This window comes from Rhinolophus ferrumequinum, chromosome X (assembly GCF_004115265.2).
Source record: "Rhinolophus ferrumequinum isolate MPI-CBG mRhiFer1 chromosome X, mRhiFer1_v1.p, whole genome shotgun sequence".
NCBI lineage: Eukaryota > Metazoa > Chordata > Mammalia > Chiroptera > Rhinolophidae > Rhinolophus > Rhinolophus ferrumequinum.
Window position 1 is genome coordinate 50,959,440 of NC_046284.1, and position 23,241 is coordinate 50,982,680.

General features: G+C 42.1%; 2 protein-coding genes across 2 annotated transcripts; one reads left to right on the top strand and one right to left on the bottom strand.

Annotated features, from left to right (window-relative positions):
* Nucleotides 1–385: 385 nt before the first annotated feature.
* On the bottom strand, nucleotides 386–1,291 carry LOC117037305 (histone H2B type F-M-like). The gene is made up of 2 exons (XM_033133276.1): nucleotides 852–1,291; nucleotides 386–458 (listed from the first exon to the last, which is right to left on the bottom strand). Exons 1-2 carry the CDS (start codon nucleotides 1,289–1,291, stop codon nucleotides 386–388), a joined length of 513 nt encoding a protein of 170 aa, XP_032989167.1.
* A 17,209-nt stretch (nucleotides 1,292–18,500) lies between these two features.
* LOC117037393 (late histone H2B.L4) lies at nucleotides 18,501–18,944 on the top strand. The gene has a single exon (XM_033133372.1). It carries the CDS (start codon nucleotides 18,501–18,503, stop codon nucleotides 18,942–18,944), a length of 444 nt encoding a protein of 147 aa, XP_032989263.1.
* Nucleotides 18,945–23,241: the final 4,297 nt, after the last annotated feature.

A 23,241-nucleotide genomic window follows, 5' to 3' on the forward strand; every position in this document is an offset into this window, starting at 1 on the left:
AACAGAAATGGTCATTTAGGAAAGGGATGAAGTACAACAAGGTTAAGAAAAATTCATGATTTTCCATGGAGCAAACTGCATTCATTACTGTCGATAATGTAAATGAGTAAATATCTACAACAGTTTTGTCTTGGGAAACTTTACACTTTTAAAAATAAATAAGGGCCCAAAGAGATATTATGTCAATAGTATCAGCGAATATCACTGTATGACATATTGGAAGAGAAGATTTAATAAATTTAAAATTTATTCTAAAATCATAATACAGAGCAATCACATCATGTTAACGTCAACTCCAAATTTGTATGAAAAATATTTCATCTGAAAGAGTACAGAGGAGAATGACATTTTTTCCAGATATTTGAAAATTTCCTTAATATCTGGCCTACCAGAAGACAGATGGATTCTTATATCTGCTTCTGAACTTTATCTGTTGCCATATCAGACATAATGAACTTCTGGAAAATTCCACCATGCACTCCTGAGGGAATGAGAGTGAAAAAGTTAAATGTCATTGTAAGCCAAATATCCTCGAAAAGGCAGACCTACAGACCTAGGTCAGGAATGACCATTTAGGAAAGCCACGAATGGCAACGTGGTGAAGGAAAAAAAATCTACGCTTTTCCCTGGAATAAATTACACTCTCTCAATTTATTAAGGTAGACTTGATAATGTTTTGTCCACGGTAAAACCGCTTTCAATGTTGGCAGAAAGCCACGGGATCAAACACGAGAGTAGATCCCACTTTTAGGGCTACAGGTCTTTCTGTGAGAAGGGAGGTGGCTCTGAAAAGAGCCTTTGGGTTGCGATGTTCAGGTGTTCCTCAGGCAGCTCATTTGCAGCTAATGCGCAGGATCATGGCCTTGGTGGCCTCGGATATGGCATGCTTGCCAAGCTCCCCAGGCAGGAGCAGGCGCACGGCCGTCTGGATCTCATCTGAGGTGAGCGTGGTGCGCCGGGTGTTGCGGACCAGGTGCGAGGCCTCGTCAGCGATTCGCTCGAAGATGTCCTTCACGAACGAATCCATGACACTCACGGTCTCCTGTGACAGGCTCAGGCCCTGGTGAACGCTCTTCAGAACCCTAGGGAAGTAGGTGGCGAAACTGTCGGCAAGGCCGCGGCGGCGGCGGCGGCGGTGGCGGCGCCTGGGCTGCTTCTGCTTTGGGTTCACCAGCGCCGGCGCTTTCGTGGGTTCCTCCGTGCCCAGGAATTCCTCAAAAGTAGCTTCAGAGGTAGCTTCAGCCACCTCCAGGAGTTCCTCGGAAGTAGCTTCAGAGACAAGCTCAGCCATGTCGTAGGCGGCTTCACAGCTTGTGAGGAAAGACTGGCGGCAGTGACTGGTTTATATGGGGCGCATTCCCTGACGTCACGGGCATTCTCCAGATCTGATTGGGTAAAATGCCATGCAGCGAGCCTGTCTCGAAGTCACACTATGTTACACGTGATCGGATAGGCTCCTGCTTGGCATCACGTCCACCAATCAGAGTGAGGATCCGTCCACCTCTGAACTTCCTGTGACCGCCATCAGAAAACCCTTTGAAAGATGCTACATAGGGCAAAAAGTCATCTGACAATGTTAGCTGACTGATGCTCCAGCAGGAGAACTTTGAAAAGACTTCACCAAAGGCACCTGAATTGTAGACGTTTCCATTTCCATTTAGGCTCCCGGAGAGAGCCTGACCTTCATAACCCAATTCCTGACTGCTATCAGAATGAATCTGGCCACTTGAGCCCTTTTCCTCTAACCCAGAATCTAATGTCGCCCTGGGCTAAGCCACCGTGGCTCAGGCAGGAATTACCTGACATGGCCAGCAGCGTTTGTGAAAATTAAGGGACATGATTGGCTAACTGTTCCCTCCAGGTTTGATCAAAATTGAACTCAGTGAGTCACAAAAAATGTGGAAGAACAAATCTACAGTCTCCAAACAGAAATGGGGAAACTTATAACGATATTAAAAATACTTCAATGTTTACCAAATTTAAAATTGTTTTCTTACCATGATTCGAGTCCCAAAATTCATGACACATAGTTGAACTGATGGATCAATATGAGTCGTTGGGAGAAAAAGAAAAGATTATCCTAATTGTCTAAGAAACTACCTTGGGGAGAAAAGTAAGACATAAAGGGGAAATACTTTAAAATTTGTAGCATATGCCTTATCAAGAAGCTCATTGGTGAAAGGTTGAAATCTTTTCCTCTAAGATCAGGAACAAGAAAAGAATGCCCACTTTCACCACTCATATTCAACATAGTACTGGAAATCCTAGCCAGAGCGATCAGGCAAGACGAAGAAATAAAAGACATCCAAACAGGAAAGGAAGAAGTATACTTGTTCTTGCTTGCAGATGATATGGTCTTATATTCAGAACATCCTAAAAACCTTACCCCAAAACTGCTAGAACTAATCAACGAATTCAGTAAAGCTGCAGGATACAAAAGCAACATACAGAAAACAGTTGCATTGCTATATGCTAACAAGAAAACATCTGAAAAAGAAATAAAGAGAAAACAATCCCATTTACAGTAGCATTGAAAGCAATAAAATACTGAGGAATAAATCTAACCAAGGAGGTGAAAGACCTGTACAATGAAAACTGTAAGACTTTGAAGAAAGAAACTAAAGGGGACACAATCAAATGGAAAAACATTGTTCCCAAAGTCGAAGAATCAATATTGTTAAAATGTCCACATTACACAAAGTCATAAAGAGGTTCAATGCAATTCCTGTCAAAATCCAATGCAACTTTTCACAGAAAATTAAAAAAAAATCCTAACTATTTGTACAGAGACACAAAAAACACCAAACAGCCAAAACAATCCTGAGAAAGTAGAGCAAAGCAGGAAGCACAGCACTTTCCAATTTCAAAATATACCAAAAAGCAACAAAATCAAAACAGGATGGTACTGGTATAAATGTACACTTAGACACTGGAACAATGAAAATGATAGTGTGCCTGGAGATATTAATAACATAACCCATTTATATATGATCAACTAATATTAGAAAAGGGAGCCAAGAATATGCAAATGAAGAGCACAGTCCAAATTGTGGTGGGAAAACTGGATGTCCACACACAGAAGAATAAAATTGGACACCCATCTTACACCACTCATAAAAAAATGAACTCAAAACAGATGAAAAACTTAAATGTATGACTGAACTGATAAGAGCCTTCCTGAAACTTTCAACCTTAGCGACAGAGAGAGTAACAGGTGTGCCTTTTCTGCCTGTTGTTTGTTTCTTGGATTGCTTTTAATCATAATTATTTAGAATATTAGTTTTCTAAAGTTGCTAAAAAATTCCAGAGATTGGGTTCTTTAAACAAGATACATTTATTGGCTCAGATTTTGGAGGCTCAGAATGCAAACTCAGATGTCAGCTGGTTGGTATCTTCAGAGTGGTGTGAGGGAAGCATCTGTTCAAGGCCTCTCTTCTTACCTTGCAGATGGGGAAATCTCCCTCTATCTCTCTGCATTTTCCTCCCCATATGCACGTCTCTGTGTCTCATTTTCTTTTTTCTTTTTATATGGAAACCATTCGTTTTAAATTAAGACCCACTCTAATGAACATCCTTTAACTTGGTTACCTGAGTAAAGACCCTATCTCCCAATAGGACCACCTATGAGATACTAGTATTTAGGTCTTCGTCAACATATGTGGGGAAAATGTTAGGAAAATTCTCCTTCATTGGCTGATATAGCTTCCAGGGCTGATAAAGCTTCATTGTTTCATGTTGTCTGTTTTTCCTCAAGAGGTGATGGTAGTTCCCTCGTGACGTGATGGTTAGGTTTCTCACTCATGAGGTGATGGTAGTTCCCTCATGAGGTGATGGTTAGGTTTGTCTGTTAGCTTTTTGTTCCCTCACATGAGGTGCTGTTGTTTTTCCCTCATGTGAGGTGATGGTTAGCTTAGAGTTAAGAGAATTCTCCCTCGTCTCTTCCCCAACAGGAGAAATATGGGATGATGTTGCTTTCTGTCTGTTTTGCCCACATCAGCAGATGAGGTAAAGAAGTAACTAAGGTATATCAGAGTGACGTGACAGGCACGTTGCCAGGCTTTGGAAGGCCTTGGGCCAATGGTCCCAGGCGAGAACAGTAGGTATTGTTTGTCTGAATGAACTGGCCCTTCAGCCCGATAAGCAATATTTTTATCACAGTAACTGCCGAACCTTCCCGGAACTGACCATTCCCTGGGGGGGAGGCAGGAACAAGAAACTTTGCTCAAAAATATATCTGAAGAGATATATAAGATAGGCCTCAGTTGGCAGTGCATTCGTCATTCATCACCATTCTGGCATTGGCATTGGGAACGTGTATGCAGCTTGGAGCTGGCAGTATCAGGGGACGCCCTGATCTCCAGCCGCGGACCTGGTGAGATCTGATCGGTTCCTGACCAGTGTTGCTTCCCCACATTTGATGAGCTTTTGGCATCTACTGTAATATTTGCTATCCTATAGAATTTATCACTGCTTTTGGATGCTCCCTATTAATTTTCTTTGTATATTTAGCCAAGTGATTTTTTTTTTACAGAACTTTATTGGGGAACAGTGTGTACTTCCAGGCCTGTTTTTCCAAGTCAAGTTGTTGTCCTTTCAGTCCTACTTGTGTCGGCTTGCGGGAGTTGAACCGGCAACCTTGTGGTTGAGAGGATGCACTCCAACCAACTGAGCCATCCAGGAGCTCAGCGGCAGCTCAGCTCAAGGTGCCGTGTTCAATCTTAGTTGCAGGGGGCGGAGCCCACCATCCCTTGAGGGAGTCGAGGAATCGAACTGGCAACCTTGTGGTTGAGAGCCCGTGCTTCAACCAACTGAGCCATCCGGGAGGCAGCTTAGCTCAACGTGCCGTGTTCAATCTTAGTTGCAGGGGGCGGAGTCCACCATCCCTTGCGGGACTTGAGGAATTGAACTGGCAACCTTGTGGTTGAGAGCCCACTGGCCCATGTGGGAATCGAACTGGCAGCCTTCGGAGTTAGGAGCATGGAGCTCTAACCGCCTGAGCCACCGGGCCGGCCCTAGCCAAGTGATTTTTTGATCAATAGTAAATACATATATATACTAAAACCTTTTAAACTTGTGTGTGTGTATACTCCTTTGTTTTCCCTGCTCATCATTACAACATATGAAGTTTAAGGGGACACACCACACTTCAAGCCACAGGTGATATGAATTTGGGCTTTAGGAGGGCATTTATTCCTCCTCTTCCATTATGTTAAGAAAATATCGGTGTCTGCTTGAGGGAAATAAAGTAACCCACCCTTCATCTTTTTCCACAACTGTTTGAATATTGAGTATTTGTATTTTGATATTTCATTTCTCTTTCCTATCTCTGTGAAGGAAGATGATACTATGTGATTTCAATCCTTCAAAGGTATTACGATTGCTTTAAACCTAACTCTTTTCTCAATTTTTTAAAAATGGATTCCATTCATTCCTTTTAAAAAGTTGCAATTTCCCCTTTTGATTAGGATGTGGAAACCTGTAGATGATGTTACTCTCAGCCAAACAATGAGACAAAAATCTGGATCATCTACAGAAACCAAACTTTCCTCACGCCCCTCAGAAGAGGAACAGGATTCTACAGAAGAGACAAGACACAGAGACTATTTAACATTGACAGAGCCTCATGAGCTAAAGAGAAAGAATGGGAGAAAAGCAGGGTAGTAGGGAGAGCTTCCCTGAGTAGTGCAGACATGAAAGGGGGTGATACCTTTTTAAAGAGGGAGTATGAAGATCTGTTTGATTCTGTCCAATGGGGAGGAACTCTAATGGGCCATTACACCTTCAGAGGTCTCCTGGGATCATTAGAGTAAGGATTTAGGTTAAATGAATCCCCTCATCAGGAATATTAAGCATTATTACTTTGTAGTATTAGAATAATCTTATATAATGACTTGAAAAAAATAATTTGTTTTTCAAAGAGACCAGGAAATACTACCATGAAAACAACTGCAGGTAAATCTCTCTGGGTGGTGTCCCAAGACCTTCTTACACATCCAGAACATAATAGTAGGTGGGAAAAACTCAGTGTAGAGCTATCATATTTTCCAAGACAGAACTGTAGTCATGTTCCATAAAACTGTATTTTACTAAATCACTTAATTTATATCAGGCTAATTGTTGTTCCTTCACAATTCCGGTGTGTGCCTGTATGAAATACAAATGATTTTGCACACTTGCTCTTTCACACAGGTCTCTTACATAATGCATTATGTGACAAGTCATTTTTTAAAACCTAATATCCTAAGATATTTTCATGTCCTTTGTGTGATTTGCAATTATAAATTCTAGAATCAAACAGGAGTGTTAGTAAAACAATATTAATAGTGGACCATATGGGCTCTGAAGACTGGAATGCAAGAGTTGAATGATACATAGAAAATCTAGAAAGGAGAGAGAAAAATGGGGTTTGATTTTTGAAGACTGAGCTAAATCAATACATTTAATTTTTCACTGTGAGAGGGATTGAGGAAAAAGGGCATCTAATGAGCAATCATGAGTTAATGGTGTTGATGACTAAAAAGAAAAACTAAGGGAAAGGGCTTAAAGGCTTAGCAAAAAAATATAAGCAACAACCCTAGGAAAATAGTAATAGGGCAAGCATATCCCATTCAAGCTTTTTCAACATTACCTGTATTGCAGAATCCATTGAAAACTTAAGTGATAACCCAAACACAGTACAGAAATAACTAAATCAAAAAGTTAAAAAAACAATACCTATTCCAGGCTCTCTAGAATTTGAATTTACTACTCTTAACTTCTTTAGATTTGTGTAACTTGTTCTTTCCAAGACTGTAATCTTTTGTTCTTGAAAATGTAAAACTTCATAACGTGCACATTGGAATCATGGGGATGATAGGAGCTCCAATCAAAGCAGCACAAGCTACACTCAGCTCTGACAGAAATTTCTCTTTCTCATAGCTTGTTATTGGTGTATAAAAATGCAACCAATTTCTGCGTATTATTTTTGTATCCTGCCATTTAACTGAATTCATTTATTATTTCTAAGGGGTGTTTTTGGTAGAATCCTTCGGGTTCTCTATATATAGTATCATGTTATCTGCAAATAATGAGTTTTAGTTCTTCCTTTCCAATCTGGATGCCTTTTATTTCTTTTCTTGTCTGATTGCTGTGGCTCAACTTCCAATACTTTGTTGAATAAAAGTGGTAAAAGTTGACATCCTTGACTTGTTTCTGATCTTAAAGGGAAAGTTTTCAGGTTTTCACCACTGAGTATGATGTTAGGTGTGGGTTTGACACATATGGCTATCCCCACTTTGCTGAGAATTTTAGTCATACATGTATGTTGGATTTTGTCAAACACTTTTTCTGCATCTGTTGGTATGATCATATGATTTTTATCATTCATTTTGTTTATGTGGTGTATCATGCATTGATTTGCAAGTATTGAGCCAAGCTTGCACCCCAGGAATAAATCCCATTTAATAATGGTGTACAATCTTTTTAATGTATTGCTCAATTCAATTCCCTAGTATTTTGGTGAGGATTTTTGCATCTATGGTCATCAGGGATATTGGCCTATAGTTTTCTTTTTTGGTAATGTCTTTGTCTGGTTTTGGTATCAGGGTTATGCTGGCCTTGTAAAATGAGCTTGGGAGCCTTCCTCCCTCTTCAATTTTTTGGAATAGTTTGAGAAGTTTAGGTGTTAATTCCTCTTTGAATGTTTGGTAAAATTCACCTGTGAGGCCATCTGGTTTTTTTTTTTTTTTTTTTTTTTTGAGTGGTTACCTTTAAGTTTATGTAAAAGAAAGTTTGATATTTAGAGTATTCCATTTTCTTCAGCATGCTTACTTTCTCCATTCCCATATTCCGGTTCAGACCTTTACTCTCCCCCTTTTTACGTTTTGGTTGCCACAAATTGTCCCTGTTGATGGTGGTCGAATAGCCTCCTTAAGTATTTCTTGTAGTGCAGGACGTGTATTAGAAAATTCCCTCAGCTTCTGTATGTCTGGAAAGGTCTTTATTCTTCCTTTATATCTAAAGGATATCTTTGCTGTATATATTATTCTTGGCTCATAATGTCTCTCTTTCAATAGTTTGAATATTTGTTTCCGCTCCCTCCTGGCTTGTAGAGTGTCTGCTGAAAAATCTGATGATAATCTAATGGGCTTTCCTTTGTAGGTTACCGTCTTCTTTTCCCTGGCTGCCTTGAGGATTCTTTCTTTGTCGTTGATTTTAGACAGCTTCAATACAATGTGCCTTGGAGAAGGCCTGTTGGGATTGAGGTAATTAGGTGTTCTATTTGCTTCTTGGATTCGAGGATCCAGTTCTGTCCACAAGTTTGGGAAGTTCTCATCAACAATTTGTTTGAAAATATTCTCTGTTCCCTTCTCTCTTTTTTCTCCTCTGGTGTGCCCATTATTCTTATATTGCTCTTTCTGATGGAGTCAGAAAGTTCTTGTAGAGTTCTTCCATTTCTTTTAAGTCTCAAGTCTCTTTCTTCTTCCATCCGTGTAATTTCCAGTTTCTGTCTTCGATGTCACTCATTCTTTCCTCCATCTGGTCAACTCTACTACCTAAGCTGGTTAGTTCATTTTTTTTTTAATACAAGTTTTTTTTATTATTATTATTAGTTTCAGGTGCACAAGACAAAGTAATACTTAGACGTTTATCATTTATATCCCTCACACTGTGAACTCCCCCCCATCCACTATGTCTCTGACATCGCACCGAGCCATCCCATTTCCACTGTCTTCACTCCCAATGCTGTACTCCGCTTCTTGTAAGTGTATACACATATATACACATATATATTTCATTCTTAATTTCTTCTATTGAGTTCTTAATCTCCAGAAATTCTATTTGGTTCTTTTTTAAAACTTCAATCTCTTTCGTAAAATGCTCATGTTGTTCTTTCATTGTGTTTCTGAGTTCATTAAACTGCCTTTCTGTGTTTTCTCGCATCTTGTTGAGTTTTTTCAGAACTGCAATCTTGAATTCTCTGTCATGTAAGTCACATATTTCCATGTCTTTAAGTTCCTTTTCTGGAGACTTTTCACTTTCCTTCTGAGCTGCCTTGTTGCCTTGGTTATTCATGGCAATTACTGATTTATTATTTCTCTTCCTAGACATCTAGAGGAGTGGCTTCTGCAACAGGTTGATAAGAAGAGGTCTTTCTTTTGTTTTCCAGTACTTGTTGGCAGAATGTTTTATTTTCTCTCCCACTGCAGCCTTTTTTTCTCTCTCACAAGGTTGTGCTATGCTTTCTCTGCACTATTCCAGCTTCTAACACAATGGGGGGATTCCCTGGGAGACGGGCTTCTCCTCTGTTAATAGTTTGCCTGGGTCACAGGGTGCAGTGTCCCGGTGGGTATGGGGAGAGCTTTTAAAGTTCCAAAGCTCTTCCTGCACCAGATTCAGAGCCCGTATGTTTCAGCAGTTCTGTTTACTCCTACAGGGATCCGCTCAGATACGTGGGGCCAGGGGCAGGGTGAGTTGTGAGAGGTGGTCCAGAGCAATGACGGCGACCACCACCACAGCCGGTCCTGCTTCCACAGCTCCCTCCCCTTTGCCGGAATTAGTTGGGCTGCAAATCTGTGTCTGTGGTCCACAGTTCTCAGAACAGCAAATATTCTGTTCTTTTGATCTGACACTGCTACTGTTCCACTTCTAGCACCGGGCCGCTGCGGGCGGGGCGAACTCTGGGAGGGTAGGGAGGAGGCGGCTAGTCTCATTGCCTAAGGCTTCTGTACTCTACTCGGTGGTGAGGGCTTCAACCATTGTTTTCAGCCTTCTTCTCTCAGTCTTTTCTCCGAGGTCTCTGCCGTGACCGTTGGGTTCAGCCGTGTTATATGCTGTCCCCTCAGCCCTGTGGGCCATAAATGGAGCCCTAGCAGTCCGAGTTCTTCCCTCTCCTGCAGCTGCAGTAGTTCCGGGATGCAGCGAGCTCGGAGCAGTGAGCTAGGTCTGAGTCCTGCGCCCGTGTGACTCCGTCTCCACACTTCTCCCTTCCCTCCACCCCTGCTCGCGTGATTCGTCCACCTTTAGGTGAATTCAGTAGTGGGTCTCTTCGTCTTGCCTTCCTGCTGTGCAGGGAGTCCTTTGTGGAGTTATAGTTGTTAGATTTGTTGTGAATTCCAGGGGAGATTTGCAGAGTCTCACCTCATGCCGCCATTTTGATGGTGCCTGTCTATGTCGTTTTTTTATGCTTGCTTTCTTTTCATTGAATTTCTCACTAAGTTCCTTGAGCATCCTTATTACCATTGTTTTGAGCTCTGTATCTGGTAGTTTGCTTGCCTCTATTTCATTTAGGTTTTTTTTTTGGGAGTTTTCTACTGTTCTCTCATTTGGGCCATATTTCTTTGTTTCCTCACATTGACTGCGTCTCTGTGTTTGCTTCTTTGTATTAGGTAGATGTGCCATGTCTCCCATTCTGGGCTGGGTGGCCTTATGGAGTAGGTACCCTGTGGGGCACAGCAGCACAGTCTCCGTGGTAACCTGTCCTGGGTGCTATATGAGTGTCCCTTTTGTGGGTTATGTGTGCCTTCCTGTTATAGTTGAGCCTTGATTGCTATTGGCATGTCAGTGGGTGGGATTGGCCCTCAGGCTGACTGGCTTTGGGGTTTGACCACATTCATAGTGGGGGAGCTTTCCCCACTAAGCGGAAACCACGCCAGGGGACTGTGCGGCTTATTGAGACCGCCCCAGCTGTGACGCTTGTGGGGCTAATTGGGTGGTGCTTTGCTGTTAAAAAACTTTTTAGTTTGATGTAGTCACATTGGTTTATTTTTTCTTGTTTCCCTTACCCAAGGAAACATATCAGTAAAAATATTACTAAGGGTAATGTTGGAGAGTTAACGTCCTATGGTTTCTTCTAGGAGTATTATTGTTTTGGGCCTTACATTTAAGTCTTTAATCCGTTTTCAGTTTATATTGTATATGGTGAAAGAAGGTGGTCTAGTTTCTTTTTTTTTTTTTTTTTTTGCATGTATCTGTCCAATTTTACTAGCACCGTTTATTGACTAAACAGTTTTTATTTGTAATGACTTTGTTTGGTTTTGGTATCAGGGCTATGCTGGCCTTGTAAAATGAGCTTGGGAGCCTTCCCTCCTCTTCACATTTTTGGAATAGTTTGAGAAGGTTAGGTGTTAATTCCTCTTTGAATGTTTGGTAAAATTCACCTGTGAGGCCATCTGGTCCAGGACTTTTGTTTGTTGGGAGGTTTTTGATTACTAATTTGATTTCACTGGCAGCAATCACATTTTCTATATCAGTTTTTCTGTTTCTTCTTGATGCATTCTTGGAAGAGTGTATGTTTCTACGAATTTATTCATTTCTTCCAGGTTGTTCAATTTGTTGGCATATAATTGTTCATAGTGTTTTTTATAATCCTTTGTTCTTCTGTGGTGTCAACGGTCACTTCTCCTCTTTCGTGTCTGATGTTATTTATTTGGGTCCTCTCCCTTTTTCTCTTGATGAGTGTGGTTAAAGACTTATCAGTTTCATTTATCTTTTTAAAGAAGCAGCGCTTGGTTTCATTGGTTTCACTGTATTGTTTTTCAGACTCTATTTTGTTTATTTCTTCTCTGACGTTCATTATTCTTTTCCTTCTACTCACTTTAGGCTTAGTTTGTTGTTCTTTTTCTAGTTCCTTTACCTGTAAGGTTAGATTATTTATTTGAGATTTTTCTTGTTTTGTTTGTTTGTTTGTTTGTTTGAGGTAGGCCTGCATTGCTATGAATTTCACTCTTAGGATTGCTTTCACCACGTCCCATAGATTTGGGGTCACTGTGTCTTCATTTTCATTTGTCTCAAGGTATCTTTTGATTTCTTCCTTGATCTCGTTAAACTATTCATTGTTTTGGAGCATGTTATTTAGCCTCCATGTGTTTCTCAGTTTTTCTTCTTGTTATTGATTTCTAGATTCATGCCATTGTTGTTGAATTCAATCTCCTTGAACTTATTGAGACATTTATTGTGACCTAATGTATGGTCTATCTTGGAAAATGTTCCATGTGCACTTGAAAAGAATTTATATTCTGCTGTTTTGGGGTGAAATGTTCTAAAATTATGCTTTTAATAATTAGGTGTTCCTACATTGGGTGAGTAGATGTTCATAAGAGTCAAATCTTCTTGTTGGATTGATCCCTTTATCATTATGAAAGGTCCTCCCTTGTCTCTTGTTATCGCTTCTGTTTTAAAGTCTATTGTTTCTGATACTAGTGTTCCTACCCCAGCATTTTTTCTTTTCCATTTGCATGAAATATCTCTTCCCATCCCTTTACTTGCAGTCTGTGAGTGTCTTCTATCTGAAGTGTGTCTCTTGTAGACAGCATATGTATGTGTCCTGTCCTCTTATCCATTCAGCCACCTTATGTCTTTTGACTGGAGCATTTAGTCCATTTACACTTAAAGTAATTATTGATAGGTATGTAGTTATTGCCATGTTGTTAATTGTTTTCTCAGTGTCTTTGTAGTTCTTCTCTGTTCCTTTCCTATTCTCTTGCATGTTGATGACTTTCTGTAGTGTTGTGTTTGGATTGTTTCTCTTTATTTCTCGTACATCTCTTGTAGATTTTTGGTTTGTGGTTACTATGTGCTTCATATATACCAAACTAGGTTTGTAGCAGTCTGTTTTAAGTTGATGGTAGCTTAAGTTTCTATGTATTGGGTAGATCTGCCAGAGTGGCCTTATGCGTATGTAACAGGTGCCCACTGGCACAGTCTCCCTGGTCACTTGAGCCGGGTGCTCCAGGGGAGTCCCTCATTTGGGATGTGTATGCCCTCTTGTGATAGTTCAGCCTTGATTGCTGTTGCAATGACAGTGGTTGGCATTGACCCTCAGGCTTACTGGCTGGGAGGACTGGCCGTGACTACAGTGGATGAGCTGTTTTGCAAGGGCTGACCCCACCAAGCGGGTTCACTTTAGTGGGGCTCTGGTGCCTGGTGAGTGGCCCTTTGGGTGTATCATTTGTGGAGGTGGTTGGGTGGTGCTCCGGTGTGGTCTGAAGCTGGCCATGGGATGTGTTGGTTCTGGGGCCTCTTGGGAGGGGCTCTGCTGTAGGCCAAGATCAACCACTACCTGTGCCCATCCCGGGGCCACCTGGCAGGAGCTACAAGGTGATCTGCAGTTGGTAGCAGTCTGTGCCGGGCTTGGAAGCACCTGGGAGAGGCTATGTTGGGAACTGAGGCAGCCGCCACTAGTGCCTGGCTTGGAGTCACTTAGCACGAGGTACAGGGCATGTGGAGGCCAGCCACTGCTTGCTTGGGGTTTGTGGACCTTTGAGAGATTTTTGGAAAGTCTGCAGCATGAGCGGAGACTGGCGGTTTGTGTGGAAGCCACTGAAAGATGTTCGGATCGGCCCGCGAGTGTGGTGCGGAGGGCTCCCAAGGAATCGCCAGGGTGGGGCATATGGTATCAGCCAGGTAAATGGAGCGTTCAGATTTGATGCCTGCCTGCACCTGCCCTCTGTGTGGGGGGAGGGCTCAACAAAGGAGCAATGGCATCTTCGAGCCCTTCTGTTCCCAGAGAGACCTACCCTGATTCCCTGCCCCTCCAGCCCTTGCCCTGATGCTAGTCAATTCAGTTCCTCCCCGTATGTCCCTGGTGCTTTTTGAGTCACTGCCCCTGTGCTGGAGCTCTGAGTGAGTGAGTTTGTGAGCGAGTAAGTCTGTGTGTGGGCCCTTTAAGACATGCAGTGCCTAGGTCTTTAGCAGCTTGTTGTCTTTCTCAGACACAAACCCCATTGGTTTACACAGCCAGGTATTACGGGGACTTCTCTTCCTTGCACCCATACGCCAGACTGGGGAGCCCAGTGTGGGGCTGGGAATCCTCACTCCTCAGAGGAGTTATCCCTCCTCAGCTGAGATATCCCTCCTGATTCTTACCCGTCACATCATGGGTGAGGGACCAGCCCATTCCGCATCTCTGCCCCTCCGACCAGTCTTGGTGTGGCTTCTTCTTTATATCCTTAGTTATAGGAATTCTGTTCCGCTAGTCTTCAGGTGGTTATCAATGACGGTTATTCTATCATTTAGCTGTAACTTTGATGTGGTCCTGGGAGAAGGTGAGCAGAGCACCTACCTACTCGGCCATCTTGACCGGAAGTCAGTGACTTGGGTGGCCTTGATGATTATCCAGGTATTTTGTCATGCACCCCAGGGAACTTTGTTTTAAGGAGGACTCAGGTGCATCATTACTGTTCTTCTTATAAATATTGGACTGGCTTAATGAATTCTCTCCCTTCTAGGAACTCAGTGTTGTTTCTTTGATAAGATACTCCCAGAGAGGTAAAGGGCATTACCCAAGGTCACAGGACATCCAGGTGATGTCCCGTATCTCACTCTAGGGTCTGGTTCATCAGTAGATCTTAGTAACCATGTTTCTCAGCATTTACCAGCTGAAAAGGAAATATTTTAAGACAAAGGAAATGCCTTATCAGAGGAGATCACTTCATAAATTACATAACTGCCTAACCACTATGCTGTATGCCTGATATAAGGAGCAATGGCATCTTCGAGCCCTTCTGTTCCCAGAGAGACCTACCCTGATTCCCTGCCCCTCCAGCCCTTGCCCTGATGCTAGTCAATTCAGTTCCTCCCCGTATGTCCCTGGTGCTTTTTGAGTCACTGCCCCTGTGCTGGAGCTCTGAGTGAGTGAGAGCTAATATAAAATAATGCGGAATATATGTAAATATATGAATATATATATGCGCCTGCCTGCTGGTGGGAAATATTCATATATTTCCAACCCCCCACGGGATATAAAGTACAGCATAAGCAATGTAGTCAGTGGTATTGTAATAACTATGTACAGAATCCGATGGGTAGTAGACTTGTTGGGGTTATCACTTTGTGAGGTGTGTAAGTGTCTAATCACTATGTTGTTTTGTACACCTGAAACTAATTTTAAAAATGGAAATGCTGCACCAATTTACTTCACCTACCTCAATCTACTTTTGGGAATTAATTCAACTGGACTTGCTTTAGCAAGTGTATCCCTAAGCAAACTGCTACAGTGTTGGATTGTAGACATCAGGGGCTGTCTCTGCTTTTCCTCCTCCTTTAATTCCTTCTGTGACCCCAAACTTGGCCCATGTATGAGTCTGAGGACGTATACATTTGTAGGCAAGATGGAGAAAGATGGGCTGCATCCTAAGGCCTCAGGTGTTAGGGAATCCCTGAAAGAATTGGACCACAAGATAATTGTGGCCCCAAATAGGAAATTGGATATTGGGACCAGTTTCTGGCACAGCTCTTTTTGGCATGCACTCACTTGATAATTCTCCTTTCCATCCATCTGTTCATCTATGTCTCTATGTCCAGGCACTCAGGAGTGGGAGAGGATGTCTATAATGGTTAGAAACTTCATGCTGCTTAGGGTGAAAGCGCTGCCCTGGATTATAGGGCTTCACTACATTTGTGAGGTCACTCAGATAGGGGTAAGTCAAGTAGAAAACTATTCCAGAGTTTACCACTGTGGCCCAGGGAAGCAAGGACTTTGTTGTATGGACATACCACTTACATGGCTCCCAGCAACATCTCAAGAAATGGGTATTGTATGACACTGTTGGTTAGATTTGTGAAGGCTGTTCATTCCTGGACACTTCTCCCATTGTGAAGGCATACCTGTTTCCCCCTCTTCTTGGCTCTGGGCAGGCCTGTATTTGCTTTCCCAATGGAGTACACAGGAAGTGATATTTTGCTCATCACAGAGCTAATCTTTAAGAGGACACATAGCTTCTGCCTTGCTGTTTGAGAATTCTGACCAGCCACGTCAAAAATCTGCCTATCCTGCTGGAGACCCCCTTGGAGAGGTCCCTCCAAGGCATGGATATGTGTGTACATCGCCCCTTACATTGCAGAGTAGTTTAGACATCAGCTGAATACCACTAAGTGACACTAGCTTGATTTATGTTTGAAGGGACACTTATACTTTTAATTCAGAAAATAAATGAAATAGAAAATGTAACAATCTTCCACTGAAAAATACAAACTAACTTGAAACATTCTTATATACATTATTTTAAATGCTCAGCTTTGCATGAAAAGTGACAGAAAGTAATAGTCCACTGAGACCTTTAATAATTGTAGATTCTTGAATGACCGCACCTTTAAAGAAAAACTCGACTTTTCTTATTGGGAAAGGAAGATACCAAAGAACAAAAACAAAAAAACTATTCCATGTTCTTGATTTTGGGTGGGGAAAAAATCTCCTTGAGAATTTGTAATCAAAAGAGTTCCTTCATGTAGCTTTGGAATTCACATGAATATTGTCTTCATGGTGCAAATAAATCACTGCTGTAAACTCTTTGGTGGTTTTATCATCATGTATATTTCCTAGTAATAAAGCTTGTTTTTTTCTTCCTTAAGGATTGAAACCATTTTATTAGTAGTAGCAATAGCTGTTCCTTGAATGCCTTACAGGAAATACACTTGGAAGCCTGACCATTTGCATCATAGCTCATTGAAACTTTCCATTTCTTCAATTCTTTTAAAGTCCTTTTTGGCTCAAATTCTGTAATTTATTTTTATACAAATGAAGAAATGCCTTTGCCTATCTTATCATAGAGTTTTAAAAGGAATATGCTCCTAATTTTAATATATTTCCCTTGTATTGATTCTTTTTCTCTCACTCTGGCGGTTTCTCAGAGAATTGGCGTAGTCATTTCTTTCAACTAACGGCTCATATTTTTTCATCAATTCAAGTACGTGAGGGCATTTTGGGGACCTAAATAATGTTAAAAATAAATTATAAATTGGGAAAATTTGAATTTGAGAGTTCTGAACTGCAAAGTAAAAAAATCTGCCTATCTTGCTATTAAATATGAAATATATAAGTATCCCTAATGCTGTGTTCTGTCTTTGGAGGAAGTGGTTTTACCACTCTCTTTTCTCTGATTCACCAAGGGTTTTTGACGAGAATTGGAAGTAATAGCTGGTCAATTGTGTCCTATGACTGGCAGGAGCACTCTGCCAGCCATGTCAGAGAGTTACTGCTAAAGCCACAGCGGCTCAGCCCTGGAAAGAGTGGATTCTGGGTTGGAGCTGTGCACACTGAGAAAGAAGATACCGACTGAGAAGGGCTCCTCGTGGCTAACTGGGCTCAAATTTAAAAGCAGAACCTAGCAGCAGTTTCTCAACAGGGGCCTTTCATGCAAACCACACTTCAGAGAGAAACCTGCACTAAGCTGTCTGCCTCCTGCACTGAACTGCCTGCCTGCACTGTGTTCCTGACATAAGGGAGTTCCCGGAATAGTATTGCAACCAATAGGACTTAGGCTTTCCCCATCCAATCTGAGCTGCGCAGCTCTGTCCCCCAACAGCATCTTCACCGACCAATCAGAGAGGCTCCATTCTGACCAATCAGGACAGTGCATTTTGGACCAATCAAACTGTGAGGATTTGGAGTCCTCATGTGCATGAGGATAGAGGAATCAGGGACCAGGGGTGGGGACTTTTGTTTATATAAGTCAGCTCCCCGCTGCTTTGGAGGACACGTTTTTCCGTTTTCCCTGAAAGCGGCATTTCCCCAGTTGGAGCTGAAGCGTGGAAGAGGAAGACGAGGAACAAAGGAAGAGAGAGAAAAACCAAAGACGACTCGCCAGAGCAGAGCCGTCTAGCTGGAGAGGGGCCTCCTCCAGGGCCAGTCTCCCAGCCATGCTGCTGTATAATTGCACAGTGACACCGTGAAATAGTTTCCTTCTTCATTTTCACCACACCCCAAATTAGGGATTCCTATTGGTGTTGATTTGGTACCAAGGACCAAAGGTTGACAGAGGAACATGGCCCCAAAGTGTCCAGAGTCATTCTTATGGCAGCAAGGAGTTGGGTTTTGAAGTTCAGGTTCTGTCAAGGAACTCAAACTGATTTTTAAGCGTTTTAATATCTTTATAGGTTTTCCCCTTTCTGTTTGGAGACTGTGCTTTTGCCATTTCATGTATCTCTGGCTCACTGAGCATTTTGATCAAATCAGGAGGGAACAGTTAGCCAATTATGTTCCTTAATTTGCACAAATGCTGCTGGGCCATGCCAGAGTTCCTGCTTGAGCCAGGGTGGCTTAGCCCAGGACGACATTAGATTCTGGGTTAGAGGAAAAGGGCTCAAGTGGCCAGAGTCATTCTGATAGCAGTCAGGAATTGGGTTATGAAGGTCAGGCTCTCTCCGGGAGCCTAAACGAAAATGGAAACGTCTACAATTCAGATGCCTTTGGTGAAGTCTTTTCAAAGTTCTCCTGCTGGAGCATCAGTCAGCTAACATTGTCAGATGACTTTTTGCCCTATGTAGCATCTTTCCAGGGTTTTTCTGATGGCGGTCACAGGAAATTCAGAGGTGGATGGATCCTCACTCTGGTGGACGTGATGCCAAGCAGGAGCCTATCCGATCACGTGTCACATGGCGTGACTTTGTGACAGCCTCCTGCATGGCATTTTAGCCAATCAGAACAGCCCGTGACGTCAGGGAATGCAGCCCATATAAACCGGTCGCTGCCCCTCAGCAGCCGCCAGTCTTTCCTCACAAGCTGTGGAGAAGCCGGCTGCGACATGGCTGAGCCTGTCTCTGAAGCTACTTCCGAGGAACTCCTGAAGGTGGCTGAACCTACCTCTGAAGCTACTTCTGAGGAATTCCTGGGCACGGAGGAACCCACGGAAGCGCCGGCGCCGGAGAACCCAAAGCAGAAGCAGCCCAGGCGCCGCCGCCGCGGCCTTGCCGACAGTTTCGCCACCTACTTCCCCAGGGTTCTGAAGAGCGTTCACGAGGGCCTGAGCCTGTCACAGGAAGCCGTGAGCGTCGTGGATTCGTTCGAGAAGGACATCTTCGAGCGCATCGCTGAGGAGGCCTCGCACCTGGTCCGCAACACCCAGCGCACCACCCTCACCTCCAATGAGATCCAGACGGCCGTGCGTCTGCTCCTGCCTGGGGAGCTTGGCAAGCACGCCATATCCGAGGCCACCAAGGCCACTCTCCGATACAAAACTGGCAAATAAGCTGCCTGAGCAACAGCTGAACATCGCAACCCAAAGGCTCTTTTCAGAGCCACCTCCCTTCTCACGGAAAGACCTGTAGCCCTAAAAGTGGGATCTACTCTCGTGTTTGATCCCGTGGCTTTCTGCCGACATTGAAAGCGCTTTTACCGTGGACAAAACATTATCAAGTCTACCTTAATAAATTGAGAGAGTGTAATTTATTCCAGGGAAAAGCGTAGATTTTTTTCCTTCACCACGTTGCCATTCGTGGCTTTCCTAAATGGTCATTCCTGACCTAGGTCCGTAGGTCTGCCTTTTCGAGGATATTTGGCTTACAATGACATTTAACTTTTTCACTCTCATTCCCTCAGGAGTGCATGGTGGAATTTTCCAGAAGTTCATTATGTCTGATATGGCAACAGATAAAGTTCAGAAGCAGATATAAGAATCCATCTGTCTTCTGGTAGGCCAGATATTAAGGAAATTTTCAAATATCTGGAAAAAATGTCATTCTCCTCTGTACTCTTTCAGATGAAATATTTTTCATACAAATTTGGAGTTGACGTTAACATGATGTGATTGCTTTGTATTATGATTTTAGAATAAATTTTAAATTTATTAAATCTTCTCTTCCAATATGTCATACAGTGATATTCGCTGATACTATTGACATAATATCTCTTTGGGCCCTTATTTATTTTTAAAAGTGTAAAGTTTCCCAAGACAAAACTGTTGTAGATATTTACTCATTTACATTATCGACAGTAATGAATGCAGTTTGCTCCATGGAAAATCATGAATTTTTCTTAACCTTGTTGTACTTCATCCCTTTCCTAAATGACCATTTCTGTTTGTTACTTTTCTACACCTACCTTTCCAGCAATCTATAAGGTCAAAATTATTTTTCTATTAATTTTATTTACCATCTTATTCACATCGTTCCACGATTGTGTTATGAAAATTTTCAGAAATACTTTATGTGTGATATGCAGTAATGTTCAGAAGCGGATATATCCATCAGTGTACGCCTACAATACTTTTTCATCATACCGCACATTAGGCCTGCATTTAAATATATAAATGAGGAATGATACACAGTACAGAAATTGATTTTTAAAATTCCCCAAACAAATAACTTTTTCAATTCCCTGCTTTGTGAAATTTTTATTTGAGTACAACCCTGTTGTATTGTCATACCCAGTGTGTGGCACCGAGCAGCATCTCAACAAGTGTGTGTGCATGGCACTACATTTCAGATTGAGGACGGCTCTCGTTCCTTGACACTCTTTCCATTGAAAGGTCCTGTCTGTTTTCCCCTGCTCTTGACCCTGGGCGGACATGTGATTTCTTTGACCAGTGGAACATGGTAGAAGTGATGTTATGCCAATTACAGATCTAATCTTTAGAAGGACAGGTGGCTTCTGCCTTGCTTGTTGAGACCTCTGAGCTGCCTTGTAGGAAGTCTCCCTATCCCGCTGGAGACACCACATGGATAGGCTTTGAGACTCTGTGGGGAGGGACTGGGGCCCAACTGAGCCTTGCCCTCCAACCAGCTCCTCCAAGGCAACAGGTGTGTGAGTGCAAGTTGTTTCAAAACTTGCAGAGTAGCTTTGATATCGGCTAAGTACTAATGAGTGGCCCTAATCAGATTTGTCTTTTTAAAACAATTTTAAGGGCCACTTACATGTCTTACTTGCTCACTATTTGCACACTACTAGATTAGCAAAAAACCTCCTATTCCAAACAAGCAGAAATAGTTGAAAAAAATATCACAAACATTATTTTAAATGCTTGGATGAGCTGGAAAATAGCTAGAAATTAATAGACAAGTGAGATCTTTGTATCAATCCCAGACCCTTGAGAGACAACACTCTTAGTGAAAAGCTGGGTTTTTTCTATGGAGAAAGGGAGATGACAAGGAAATGTGTATATCTTGGTCTTGTGTATGGATGGGGGGGGGAAGGTTCCTCTGATAATTTCAAATCAATATTCTGCCTTTACATGGCTTTGGTGTTCCAATGAATGCTATCAGCATGGCTCAAGGAATTCTGGTGAAAACCCAGACATGGGTCAAATGTTAGTCAAATCCTCTGTGGAGGAGCTCCAAACTTGCTCATAATAGATAAACAAAACAAAAACAAACAAAACACCAACATATTGTCCTACAAAGACTTATAATCAGGTGCAAACAATTGAAAAAGTGTTGACATGTTAAGTAAATGACAAGATATAAACAATCATAAGGAAGAAACAATCAAATATCACAAAGAATCAAATACAATTTCTGAAAGTGCAAAACAGAACCACTGGAACAAAAAGTTTAATGTATATTAAATAATTGATTAACACACCTGGATAAGGAATTAGTGTATTGGAACATGGATGAAAGAAATCATGGAATGCCTCCTAGAGAAATAAAGAGAAAGGAAAGGTGAAGAGACATAATGCACAGAACTAAAACGCATAAACTACATCCTATAGGAGTTTATGAAGGAGATATTGGACAAACTGGGGAAGGATAATATTCAAAGAGGAAAAATAGCTGGTAATTTTTCATAGTGAAGGAAATACATGATTGTGTAGAATTGTTGCACAGCAATGAAAACATAGGTACATAAAAACAGAGAGTGACAGTAAAAAACAGTTCCCATAATGGTGATGGCTAAGTACCACTTAGCGGGACTTTCATGGCCTCAAGTGCTTCTTAAAATTAGGAAGACTTGAGCAGGCATTTCACAGAAGAGGAAGTACAAATGAAAGAAAAATGCACAGAAGAGGCATCACCTCACAAGTAGTCTGAGAAATAAATGCCTACCAAAACCGTGATGAGATACTATTTCACATCATCAAAGCAGTGAGAATGTAAAAGACTGACCACCTCAAATGTTGGTGAGGAGATAAGGCCATGGGGACTTTTGCATCCACTGCTAGTAGGAGTGGAAGGTGGTCTGAGGCCTTTTGAGAGCAATCTGGCATATCGATTAACACGCAGGAGATGCACCCACTGCTGACTGCAACAATTCCACTCCTAGGTACCTACTCTAGAGGCCTGAGTACAAAGAGACATGTATGAGAATGTTCTTAGTGGCACAGTATTAACAAAAAATTTAGATAAAACCTAAAAGGTGATCAACAGTAAGTGGATGAACAAATTGTGATATAGTGATACAATCGAATGTCATTCATTATGAAAATCAGTGAAGCAGAGCTACCGATATCATTATGGCTGTATCTCACATACAATAGTAAGAGAAAACAGCATGATACAGAAGCATACTTACATCATTATATAATTTATATAAAGTAAAGAAACGTGCAAACAGTGATATCAGTATATGTTGCTTTGCACTTTGTATCTATGCAGCAGAAATATAAAGAAGATCATGGACACGAGAAACATCAATTTAATACAGGAGTAACTACTGAGAAGGAAAGAGGAATGGATGTAAGGGAGGGGTCCATGGGCGTTTCAAGGGTACCTGTCATTTTGTTCTTTGAGTTTACGGCAGTAGATGGGTGTTTGATTATAGGTTTCTTTCTATTTTTTCATTTAACTAAAATGTTGTCTAAAGTTTTTCTAAATTAGGATGATCATTGTCAACTCTGCTGTCCCTCACTCCCCTCGTCCAGTCAGTCTTGCTACCCATGTTACCTCCCAAGTGGCCCCTGAATCTCTCCCCTCCATTCCATCCCCACTGCCTCTTACCAAGCCCTTATCATCGTTATCTGGATTAAGGCAGCCACCTCCTGCCTTCGGCCTTGGTCCTTGCAAATCTAGCTCTCTACTACTTCCTGAATGATATAAGTAAAAAGCAAATCTGACATTCTGTCACGGAAAACCCTTCAAGGCTCCCCACTGCCTAGAGGACAAGTTCCTTAATATGGCAAGCTCCTTCATGATCTGGCCCTTGCTTTTCTATCCAGTCTCATCTGTCACCACTTCCTGCCTTGCACTGTAAGTTCCCAAGAGGCTGAACTACTTGCAACCCCTCCCCTCCCCACAGAGCCACCAACTCCTCCTGGTTTGCCTAGGTCTTTCCCATCTCAGCACTAACACCCACACATCCTGGGAGCCCCTCAGTCTCCAGCAACCCGGGACTGTCCTGGTATTAATGCTGAAAGTCCTGCATCCCGGGAAGCCCTTCAGGACTTGACAAACCAGGATAGTTGGTCACCCTAGTTGCCCAGCCTCCAATCTGCTTTATGGCTGAATCAGCCTCCTGCTGTTTCCATCACTTAGGATGTCTGCCTTAGCTCTTGCCGCCTGCTTCTTCTAAAAACAGGACCCGAAACAAACAACAAAGGAAATATGAAATAG